Source organism: Corticium candelabrum, chromosome 13 (assembly GCF_963422355.1).
Source record: "Corticium candelabrum chromosome 13, ooCorCand1.1, whole genome shotgun sequence".
In the NCBI taxonomy this organism is placed as follows: domain Eukaryota; kingdom Metazoa; phylum Porifera; class Homoscleromorpha; order Homosclerophorida; family Plakinidae; genus Corticium; species Corticium candelabrum.
In genome coordinates, this window is record NC_085097.1 from 2522344 (window position 1) to 2535167 (window position 12824).

A 12824-nucleotide genomic window follows, 5' to 3' on the forward strand; every position below is an offset into this window, starting at 1 on the left:
TATTAAACTAGTAAAACATGCCCACATGTTTGTTTGATATAAACTACAGTTGCCTAAAATACTTGGACAGTATCTAGGCCTAATTTGTATGACTACACTATAACACGATGAGCAAAGTCACAAAGTGGTATTATTAGTATAGACCTTCGTTTGAATTTTGGTTTAATAATGAAACCTGTCTACAAGTGTGGTTGATATACATACATTACAATTAAATTCACCGTAGAAAACGTTTACTATTCAATACGTACTGTGCACCGACTTAGACCACGCCTCTTTAGGGCTTGGCCAAATATGCGCAAGATGAGGACGCATGTTTTAAGGGGGTTAGGAAAAATCACTGTTTTGATATGACAATAGATAAGTTTGCTTCAGTAGACAAAGGGAAAAGGCTTCAAATTAAATAGACTCAACTGTGATAGACTTACTGCGTTTTGGCTCCAGCAATCAGTAACCAAATAACACAGACGTATTGACTATTGTATGAAGCAACTTGCTTGAAAGGCACGTATGTAGCTCATATAAACTTGAATATTAGAAATTTCAATAATAGCGGTTGGCGTGTGCAAGTTTATATCAACCTCCAATGTAAAATGTTAGTTCACTAATATTAATTAATTTATATATTAATATTAATATGGCCCTCTAAAAATTTAGGTCTGGCTACGCCACTGAAGAGAGATCTACTCGAAACCAGTAGACACGGTAGGGCCTAGCAATGCATGGTTCCGCGTTGCCCATGAACCCCTTTTTTGGACGTTTCCCCGTCCCCATCAAGTCTATGACACGTTTTTCAGGATGAGAAATGAGATCAGCCAATGTCTTTCCGTGCCTCCTGACTGTATGGACACGGGCATGAAGTAGATTAATTAAAAATGACTTACTCGTCGAGTTCTACAAGTGTATATGCCATTTATCACGTTTAGGGTTTTGGTGTCAAGAAATGAAAAGCATCTTATCGTGCAATAAACTGCTGTGCTATAATCATTAATGAATTATTTTTTCTAGACGTTCGCTCACTAATTTTTCACATAAATAAATTAACTTTGTAAATGTAAAATCAAATGATGCATTACATTACACATAAATCGTAATTTAAATTTATTAAAAATAATTTATCAATATAATTATTGATATATAATATATTTATCATAATTAATAATAAATACTAAAACTAAATATAAGTATAATTAATAATATTTCGTTTCTGACTATTTGTTACTAGTTTCCGTTTGTATCAAAACACCGGCATAAAGAAATGAACGAAAACAAGATTCTAACAGACATTTCAATAAAGCAGTTTCTTTAATTAAGCAAACACGTCTACCTATATGGGCTAAAATATATTTCATTGCGATTTCTTTGTGTAACCAGCGCATATAAATACAATAAATATATTGCTTAAATACTACAATAGTAGTTCCACTCTAGATCTACACAAAAATATTCTCTAATTATAGAGAACCAAAAATCACCAAAATTTTGTAACCAAATACGCTAACTTAAAATTTCGTAGAAACTACTGTTTATCATGACTATCAAATCTCATTGGCTACTGACACATGCAAGCGTCAGCATTGTACAAGTCTTTGACTGTTGCGTATTCATTCCTTTCTCTTCCCAAACTCTTTTGTCTAACATGAAGGTGCACCGCGACCGGATCACGACGAATAAAAAGTGGCACACAGTTTGGTAGATGATTTATTCCCAGCTGTTGGGCGACACTCAAGCTCACTCTGGACAAGATCTTACTCGAAGTGCTCTTCGTTAGAGGTCGCCTGTACGTGTGAGAATCGTCAACGCGACAAGAACCGTCGCAGATTGTGAGGTTGAAAGGCTTTGCAATCGGTGCTAACAGCTTATGAACTTTGATGACTTTGTTGTCTGCGCGTTTGAGTATCACCTCCATTCCCTTCCAGTCCACGTGTCTGGGGTCGATGGTAACCGTTCTCAGTCCACAATTGCTAATTCAAATCAAGAAACAGTACTTATACCCATATACTTTATAAAAGCATTTAGTTTCCCAGGTTGAGCTGCTAGAGACTTACACACTCACGCACGCATGCACCGCACAACCACAGCCACAGCCACCCAGACAGACACACAAACAGACACACGCGCGCGCGCGTACACACACACACACACACACACACACCACACCACACTACACCACACCACACATGCACGCACGCACACACGCATGCACACACAGTACCGTGTGCTAGTTGCGCAAGCGCACCTAAGCATAACAATTCATTTAAGATTTAGCGAACGCCATAATTGACTTACCCTCGATCTCTGAATTTATAAGAATCGACGACGTCGTTCTGAGTCTCTCCAGCATAAAGTGGCGGTTTCAAATCTGTTTCTCTATTAACGTGTGGCACTCGAATTGTTAAGGTTCCTTGATATTGAAGTGGGACCGCTACAGCCGAACCGATGATGACAATTATTGAGAAGAACAGCAGTCGAAACATTCTGGTATTTCGAGCACTAGCTTGTCTAGTCAAATCTAAACTGTATACTACAAGACATGTCCAGTTTGCCATCTTATATACTACTTTAAGTTAATATAATAATACGTATTTGAACAAAAATTCATATCCTAACCGAGGGAAAAATTAAATCTTTTTCTGTCCGAACAACGTAGTCAGTGCATGAATAAATTTACTGCAGAAGTGCATGGGTCTCTCAATGCATGCCAAAATGGATAGAAGCCTCTTAACAACAGGATGTTCACTGCCTACAGCTGTCTGCTGTCTATCCCTTGCAGTGCGCAAGCTTCTGTTTTTAGTTGTAGCATGAGGCATGAAGTCTCCCCGACTAAGGCATAATGATCGATCCATGGACATACAGAGCATGCAGTTACCATCACGCATGTGCACAATGTACCGGACGTCCTTTTGTGGGGAACAGTCTAGGCGGAAAAAGTAAACGATTCCCTCAATTCTTTAGGTACATATGGTACCGTTGCACTATAAACATTTGTACGACAGAGCAAGAACAGCCAAGTAATTTGCGACGCTTGCACTGGTGTGTAATTGACCTCATCCACGCGAGTAAATATTTGTAACAATTATTTGCTAAATACACAGTAATATTTAAATAATATCTACCAAAATCGATAAAAATAATTAATAACTAAAAAAAAATGGCATTGAGACAATAACGCTGGGCGAGCATTGCCCCTCCATCTACAATTTGAAAAACCTTCTCAATTCTAGAACTTTTCAAGAAAAGTAACAATGAAAGATTTCTTAAAAATACGCCCACAGTTGGAGATAGCCGTTATGTGACGTCACAAGCAACGATTATAATTAATACGTAATTGCTTTTTATAGGCAGGAGCCGCAGTAGCCACGCCCTGTGCGGCCGGCCGTTTGAAAAGACGTCGAATAAATGCATGCACGCGTACGAGCACGCCTGCATTGTGAGTACAAATAATACCTCTGGGTAGAAACTTCTCGTAATCGAGGCATTTATACTTACAGTAATGCCTTTCTGTTCGCTCCTAATGAACCTGTTTCGCAGTCCGAACCTCAGTCTCGCCTGCGGATGTCGTCGTCATTAATACGGATGCAAATACTTAACTACATACAATACCACTAGTCTAGGAAGCACTAGAGCAGCTGCTATTTTCATTCTTGCATGATTATATTGCTCTCTATCGTTGTTCTCGCGTAGCCAGAGCCTCCCGCGCTGTCAGTTACACTTCAAGCAAGAAACCGTCCACGGAATGGCTCTAAATGTCTTTTTTTCTCCGCTCGTCATTATTCCTCTGGTTATATAATTATCAAAATTCATAGTGCGCATGACAGCACGCATGCAAATGCATTGTATTTTGCCGTCGCCGTTGTATCAACTACTCTATCAACACTACTGCAAGCCTGTTGACAGTTCGCAGAAATAACAGGCATGCGCAGTTTCGAAATTCAATTAGAAACTACAACTGTTAGCACAAAACAATTTCATTTAAACTTGAATGCCTCACTGATCGTTATAGGTCAGTGATCATTCGTTAATTAAGCGCCTGGACATTAAGTCCTTTCTTGCATGTGTCCTACGTGTGCAACACAAATAAGAAACTCAAGATTACAAGAGAACATAAAATTGAGGATAAACCAAAATCCGTTGGTATCTTTAAACAGGGTGACAAAAGCTTTTAGACGATCCGGGGACTTCAGCGTCAAAAAATGTATGTGACAGCTCCAGAAGAAAAAGAATCCCATGACAACTACTGCTACTATCGGCTTCTTATTTCATCAACGTTGATAGAACGGCATCGTGAAGTTTATGACGACCGATTCAAAGTTCAATGTACAAGATGTGTGTGTGTGTGTGTGTGTGTGTGTGTGTGTGTGTGTGTTTTTGTGTGCGCGCGCCCGCACGTGCATCTGTGTGTGTTCCCGGATGTATCATGGCTGCACGTACGGTCCTTGTTGTAATAACCTATACTTGATTTCGAATTTCATGCATCTCTCTTCTGTGACTGCTGTTTGACGTCGTTTCATCAGTTTACACACTAGTCTTCAGAAGTCCACACAACCAGCGACGTTAGGCATCATGCGACAACATGTCTAATGCGGAGCACCCGCAGTGAACTCTTTTTGCAGTGTACTACACTGAGTGCATGAAATCAGTGTGCACATGGGAAAAGCTGTACATTGCACCGAAAAATCAAACGAAAGACGAAAGCAAAGACACAACAACAAGACCAGAAGTAGTGATGACAAAACAGGAACATTAAGCATCGTCGAAGACCTAGCATCGTTGTCAGACGCAGAGATCAAGTAAGCCTAGTCGGTACTTTGCGTCCACCACCTTAATTAAACACGTGACATCAGTTTGCAAGAAGAAAAATCAAGAGACCATCATGACTTCCACAACTGATATAGCATACGTCACGACTATTTACTGATATAACTTGTAGTATTGTTTGACTAATTTTTGCTGGACACCATCATCTTGATAGATGGACGGTTGATGATCGTGTGTGGGCGAGCTCGTGTGCGTTTGGTATGTTTGGTTAATTGTGTGCTTGTTTGTTGGCGAGTGTGTGTGTGTGTGTGTGTGTGTGTGTGTGTGTGTGTGTGTGTGTGTGTGTGTGTGTGTGTGTGTGTGTGTGTGTGCAATGTGTAGCTGCAATAAATAAAGCGTATAAACTGTTGCAGCAAACAACTATCTAAACGATAACGACAGAGAGCAGGTACTCTACACTCTGAATACTCATGGACCAATTACTACATAATTGTTCTACGTAATAATACCATAGCAATGCTCGCGCATGCATCTCATTTGCATAACTCAACGCTACCCGTCATCTGTGCTTGTTGGTACACAAACACATACACATATTTCAATACAACACAAACGAAAAGTGACGTCATAGAATTCTTGAACTGTCGTCCTAGAAAGATGAAGTTGTCCGGAAACTCACCCATCAGTCTATCAAAAAAGACTGGCAGACTAAGCCCCAACATCTGGCAGCAGCTTTGCATTATGTATATATAAACATGTAGGTCTAATGCGATGACCGTCTGTCTAATGTTCTCATTGCCTTAATGCATAATGAGCGTGTCCCATGACACTTGTTCAATTATAATACGTCTCCAGTAAACTATGTGACAGCTTTATTCAACTGAAGCTGTAAACTAGCAGATGTCTAGGGACAAAGACCGGAACTGGACGACGAGGAAACTGCTACGAATTTAGACACATGTTGCAATTTGCTAGCAGTCCGGAAACGATATTAATGGGTGCTATGCAGTTCTCGCAGTTCACGCTCGCTCTCATATTCATTACTATTTCTTCTCCTAGCTTAACGCTGGTCATTAGCACGAAATTAATAAATTGCAGAATATTGTACATGAACTTTGAAGATCTTGAATGTTTCAGGAACTTTCAACGCGTTGCGCAACTCCAACCTGACAAGATGATATAACTTCATATCCAGTAATGAAAATAAGATTTCGGATCAAAGAAAGTTTGGAAAACTGAGATGAGACTTCTAGGACCAGAGCGGGTACTAATCAAGTTGCCGCAATTAGACGACAGCAGATGGCAGAACTGTTGAATAACGGATGTTAATTACGGAACAAAACTATTAATCTAAAATTTTGGAAAGTTCTATCAAGTCAGGATTGTTTAGGACTAATTAATAGCCAATAGATCTAGGACAGGTATAGGCGTGAGTAATTGGCTAGTAAGCGTCGTGCCTACAATAATGTACTAAATTTTTTCCTATCGTCCATTCAACTAACTAAGGACCATCTCGAGAGTTATAGAAGGGTTTAAGTTCTTTCCAACTTGTCCAGCAGATTTAACTTCAATATTGTAAGACTTTGACAGCTATGCAAGGGCTGCAAATCCAATATATCTTTAAAGACAATCAAATAGATAGTACAACATCGATCAGTTAAGACCTAAGTCAACCAATTTTTTCCAATTGGAGCTCAAACTAAACGTTAGAAAACTACGTCGAAAACACTGCAAAACACTATTGATGTTACCGATATTGAAAAATTACAAAATTCAAAATAGTTTGTGAAATCGACAAAGAAACCCGTTAATCAATTAAGGGGCAGTCAGTATTTTTAAAACGAAAATTTTTCGTTTGGGATGAAGGTAAATGGCCGTTTCGTTCTTTAAACCGGAAGTAAAAATTGGCGTTGTGGATAGCTTAACAGGTGCTTTGCAAGTACTCCTGAAAAAACAGTAGAATGCACAATGACCGGTTGGAAAAACGCTCGTTACTTGATCACAGACGGGACTTTTGAAATGTACGGATCATATTTTGCAAGAAGGTGGTAAAGCGGCAACTGTCTCTTCTCAGCAGACACAGTACCGTCGCTCGGCTTGCAATATACGCAAAATCGACGAATAACTATGAGAAGGAGGTGGAAGCGTTGTGGCAGACAAAGGACCTCCAGACGAAGAAGAGATTTATGAAAGAAGCGAACAGGTTGCGGAAAGAGAAGTGCAAAGATCGACGGGGCAAATACAAAGGTTTGTATATAATACAACCTCTTAAATGCTCACCAAATAGTCTACCGGCTGAGAGGTTCTTCCGTGACTCTTTTCAGAATCTGAAGACTCTGACCTAGTCGAGCCTCGCAGTTCAGATCATCGCTATGTAATCGCACAGTAACGGTATATATCGTCGTTAAGATTTTTATACAGGTGACATGACACAGATTGAAAAGTGCGGACATCAACGCTTTCGTTTTCGGGGTGAGATAAGGACTCTGAGTAACAACGAAAAGTCTTCGTTTTTAAAAATGTCCATAAATACGAACGGCCCTGGAAAGAAAGAAAGACAATGCAATTGATGCAACTGATTAGTCTCGCGTAGCCAACCCCCTCCCCTTTTTGATATCTACCGGCAGGGAAGGGTTTGGTGAAATTGCACACAAGTAGTGGTGCCAGGCATACGCCCACGTCTGTCCAACTAGTAATTAGATTAAGGTTAAGCTGACAGGTGATAATTACTGGAAAGCACTCTTCTCTCTATTGTCGACGAGAAAGGCTTACAGCTGCAGCAAGCAATGGACAGACTTTGCGATAGTATGGCATTGTTCTTGGTATCGGGCGTATAATTACTACGAATTCACGGAAACTGCGCGCTTACCTCCATAGGCACGAGTGCAGTCTCGCTTGACGATGCTATTTTGTCAGCAACATCGGAGCTGCATTTCCTTCCTCTCAAACCAAAACAGTTGGAAGCTGTGAAGGCATTTGTGCAGGGAAGAGACACCTTTGTATCTCTCCAACTGGCTACGGAAAATCTCTAATTTACGCGATTCTGCCTGTAGTGTTCGACAAGCTAGTATCTGGTTAGTAATGTTAGAGTTTCACACAACTAGGTAATTATGTGCAACATGGTTCATCGGTTGTAGGACAAAGTGGCCATGGAAGCATCGTGATCTGCGTTTCACCTCTTACGGCAATTATGATAGATCAGAAAAGCAGATTTGCCCTGTAGGACTGACGGCTGAGTTTGTAGGAGAGGCGCAGGAAGATCCCAACGCAGTCAGGAGAGTTTTGAAAGGTCAAGTTCAACTGGTCTACCTCAGTCCTGAAAAGCTAATCAACAATGAACTGTACAGAGGAATGCTAATGAGCCAACCCTACAGAGATCGCCTGAAGGCGATTGCGGTGGATGAAGCGCATTGTGTCAAGACTTGGTAGGAACATATATCCAATGTTTGCATTGAAGTGTTCTTGTTGTTTGTTGTGTCCTCAGTTAGTTCATATAGTTTATATTTGTATATCAGTATTGTACACAACAACCTATGTTAGACAGCTTTCTTCTTTGTGATCCTCTTGTGCAAGTATAACATCACCAGTTGCAAAATAACAACAATAATAATACTAGGTTTCACTGTACACACAAACGAAAAGAAATCACCTACAACCACCGATAAACTTTCAATTCAAGTTTTAGTTAATTAATTATAGTTCTTAATTAAGGGAATGTAAACCTTACCAACAAATAATTGCACCTCTCCATGCATGTGTCTTCAAGAAAGCTAATGAAAAATAGACAATTAATCAAGTTCTCTAAAGTACTGCTTACTTCGTAGGGAGGATGAGTTTAGAGTTGCTCTTTCTCTCATTGGTGACATTCGTTGCATTATTCCACCATCTGTCAAGATAATGGCCTTGACTGCCACAGCGACCCTGGAAACACTGAAGGTCGTGAAAACACGTTTGTCCATGCCTGATCCTTACATTGTAGCCCTTTCACCAGAAAGATCAAATATCAGATACTCTGTGGAACCAGACATGACAGTTGATGAGTTATCAACAGCCATCTCTGAGCAGCTAAAAGATCACCCTCTGCATTAACCTAAGACTGTGATCTTCTGCCGACGGTATGAGGATTGTTCAAGTCTCTCTCTTTCATTAGCTTCCAAGCTTGCTAACTTCTTGACATATCCACCAGGGCTCTCAAACATTCAAGAGTTTAGAGTTTTGGATATGTACACCAGAGCTTCTTCACAGTAACTGAAGGAGATGGTGCTGGCATCATTCTCAAAACCGAATGGAATTCTACGTCTAGTAATCGCTACCACTGCTTTTGGTATGGGAATTGACTGTAATGACATTCGAACAGTGCTCCACTGGGGTTGCCCAGCAGACAAAGAAATGTATGTTCAGGAAACCGGACGGGTAGGAAGAGATGGAGAGAGCAGCATGGCCATTTTGCAGTATAGGCGTGGAGGACGCCATGTAACACCATTGATGATGAAATATGCTACAAACAATGCTCTCTGTAGGAGAAAATTGTTGTTTCAAGACTTTCTACTGTGCCCTGCACCTGCTCCACTGGTAAAAGGTTGTCTGTGTTGTGATATCTGTGCTCTCAAATGTTCTTGTCCTGCTTGTAAGCAATAGGCAAGAATCCTGCATGCATTAAGAAAAATATTACTACCTAGCTGTCAGTACTGTACAGCTTTTATTGTTTATCAGAGTTAGAGGCACAGTAACATATTGCCATTGATTACCTATGGTGCTTTGAAAGGATGGCAGAAGTGGTTACAAAAACATGAGCATGGTGGATCGTCATATTGCTATAAGCAGCATTCTATATACTATGCTTGTCTATATGAATACAGAACAGTAGACAAACCGCATCCGTTTTAAAGTAGATGGTCTGTAATCCAAGCCATCAGTTCCTCCCTGGTACATTTCTGGAGAAGACCTTCCGACCACTTTACAGAGAGATATTGTCTGGGCTGTGAAGATGGATTCAGAACAAAGATATTAGTCTCTTCCAAAGTGTTAAGCATCAACCGATAATCTTTGTCAAATGATGAATAAAAATGTCTGTTTCGTTCTGGCGCCAAAGTTATCTCAGACTCGAATAGCTGACATATGTTGTTTACGACAGACAAAGACTTGCCACATCGTACCATGGCAGATCTTGTAAGGTTGGACCCAAGATGTCGAATTTCTTGTTTGAACACCCTATTGAGATGTTCCATGTGAAGATCACATGGTACATTGCATCCTTGTCGTCCCAGAGTGTTCACTGTTCTTGACCATAGCAGCTGAGTTCTATGTGCCTCTGACAGTAATTGACTCTGTTTCAGGAGGTTGAGAGCTTCAACAGTGTAATTTCTTCGCTTAGGGGCATCGAATAGCAGCAGCAAGAACTTCCAGTATGTCAGAATTCTCTCTCCATCCCCTTCTTTGATGGCATCATGAAACCCATGCCATAGAAGACTGACAGTTAACAGCTCACATGCATATTTGTAAACTTTATCATGGCAGTTGTCTGAACCATCAGACTAACTCAAGTTAACAAACTGTGAAATGATTCTGTCAGCAACCTCGGCTATAGGTTGATGACAAGACTTGTCAGCTATCGCAGGGAATGCAGCTTTTGCAGCAGCAACAATATGAGCATGCATAACTGCAAGCAAGAAGTCCTCTGCTCCTTTCATGTTGTCTGCTGGGTCACCTGCAACTGATGAGCGATTTGTAATAACCTTCAGTTGGTACAAGGTTCCTTTGTGTTGTTCAAAGGCAGATGGTTTTGAGTAAAGTTGTCGCCATATAACCTGGAAATAAAGTTATCAATACAGAAAAGTAGAGCACGCAAGCTTGCAAGAACAATATTAATGACAGGGCTTTATGGTCAGTTTGCATGGGCATACAGTAAAAGACACAAAAATTTTGACACATAATTATACCTTCATAAGAGCTTGCCGAGCATGCCAGTCTTCAATTTTTGGAATGACACCATCAAGGCGGAGTACAGCATTGATATCATTGGCTCTTAGTTGTTGTGCTCCTCTGGCTCTAGCTACAGTCAACTGGTCCCCTCCAAAGAGGATCTTCAGGAATAAAAACTCATTGAATTTTCTGACCATTCCCTTCTGTAGCACACATGATTGGGTTACGTCGACAGTAGGGACATATGTATGTAACTCCTCCATGATGTGGCACATTTCGTCTAATCGCATTTCATTGCGGAACTGGATACCCAAGGGGACCTAAAGGTGTAGACAAAGAGTGTGTTTGTAAGCATCTGTATATGCCCCTCCTGTCCAGCCTTCCACTGGGACACATTCTATATATCTATTCATATGTCCCGGCAGTCAGCTAGTAATCATTACTATTTATACCATGTATGTAATATTATATTCATAACATTAACTATCTGACATAAGTTAATTAAGCTAAAATTTTAGTTGAAGAATTTCTGACCACATATGACTTTTGCGACATTTCCTTTGTATGGCTTGATGGAATGTGCCAGACAACATCTTTCCTTTTGATTATCAAATGTTTTCAGATGTTGAACAAGGATTCTAACAGAACACAAACAATACATAGATGCAAGAATTAAATGTGTGTTTATATGTGTTATATAATTAAAGCACCTTGATACAAGAATTATAAAGTCCCTCTTCAGTACATTCAAATCAGATTATGAAGGGAGTATCAAGTCAGCACTCACAAACTGTTGGCAAGGCTGAAACGACATCCCAGCAATGCTGACTCGATCTCTGACACCATAAGTGTGAAAATAGTGGAGTGACTTCGTTGTTCTGTCCATACGCTGGAAAGACCTTCGAACGTTCTTATCTAAGTTGTCACCCACAAGCTTGTATGACAACATTTCTCCAGTTGTCTCAGTCACACCAGCTAAATCCACATCTTCAGATGGAATAGGTTCAGCAAGATCATCATCAGCGTAATTGTCATCTAGATCATCACTCAGTTCCATGTCAGTCCCATCATCACTGGCTATGACTGAACTCGATGAGTCTGATAATGCGAGGGATGATATGGTCTGATCTTCTTCGACTTCATCTTCACTGTGGTCTGACATAAGATGTTCGGATTTTGCAAGTGCAACACTGCTGTTTGCCTGGGATCAAACTATTAATGACATCCAAAAACTGCTATAACTATATATACTGCATGCGAAAGATAGCTGACATTATACTTACAGGTAGAGAAGAATCCAAGAGGTCTTTCATGCAATCTCGCCATTCCAATACGGGGACATCATATGTCTCACAAGCCATGTCGACCAAACTTAACGTATATCTATATGACATGCAAAGCATGAGACGATGTAGGCAATTATATACCTAAAAGGAAGAGAGTAATTATTATTGTAATTAATTCCATTCGTTGACCCTATTATTGCCTGTTTGCTGGCTCCGTTCCCATACAAAAAAAAACAGATATGGCTTTCTGAAACAGAGACATTTTCTGAGACCTTTTCTTGAGCAGCATACAGCCAATCAGACTCATGAGTGGATAATCAACTGCCTTTTTCTTTGTGACCAATTGCTGTAATATCATGGCAAGAGTGGGAACATGTGTTGAAAACTCATGCCACACTGCTTCTAAGTTGAAGTTCTCAATGCCTTCAATTGAGTAGCCAATCATACTGGTTTGCTGTCTTGCACATAAAGACTGCATTTCTCGTCTAATTTGATTGCAAATTACTGAAATGACAAAGGGATTTGTCCTTGATGATCTAGTGACAGATTTTGCCAGTGATGGGTATTTTCTTTTGGCAATTCTTTTAGCACACTGCCTACTCCAAGGTGACTGCAATTGCAGATGCCTACGCCTTCTTGATTTCTTATACTCCAGTGTGACCTGCACAATAAAAAATTCAAACCTAATTAAAAACTAACTATTCAATCAACTATTGAGTAACCAATTAGTGCATTTATGTATTCATGCATATCCACATACACCTACACACAAATACAGCTAGTACTGTACTTACTGCAACATCAGGTGAATCTAGTAGAGAAAGTCCCCTTTGGGTAGACAAAGAGGCTTCTAGGTCT

General features: G+C 40.2%; 1 protein-coding gene across 1 annotated transcript; it reads left to right on the forward strand.

The window, feature by feature from the left end:
* Window positions 1-4647: 4647 nt before the first annotated feature.
* Window positions 4648-8847, forward strand: LOC134188484 (ATP-dependent DNA helicase RecQ-like). Its single transcript, XM_062656648.1, has 3 exons — window positions 4648-4790; window positions 7896-8183; window positions 8583-8847. Exons 1-3 carry the CDS (start codon window positions 4648-4650, stop codon window positions 8845-8847), a joined length of 696 nt encoding a protein of 231 aa, XP_062512632.1.
* The last annotated feature ends 3977 nt before the right edge of the window (window positions 8848-12824 follow it).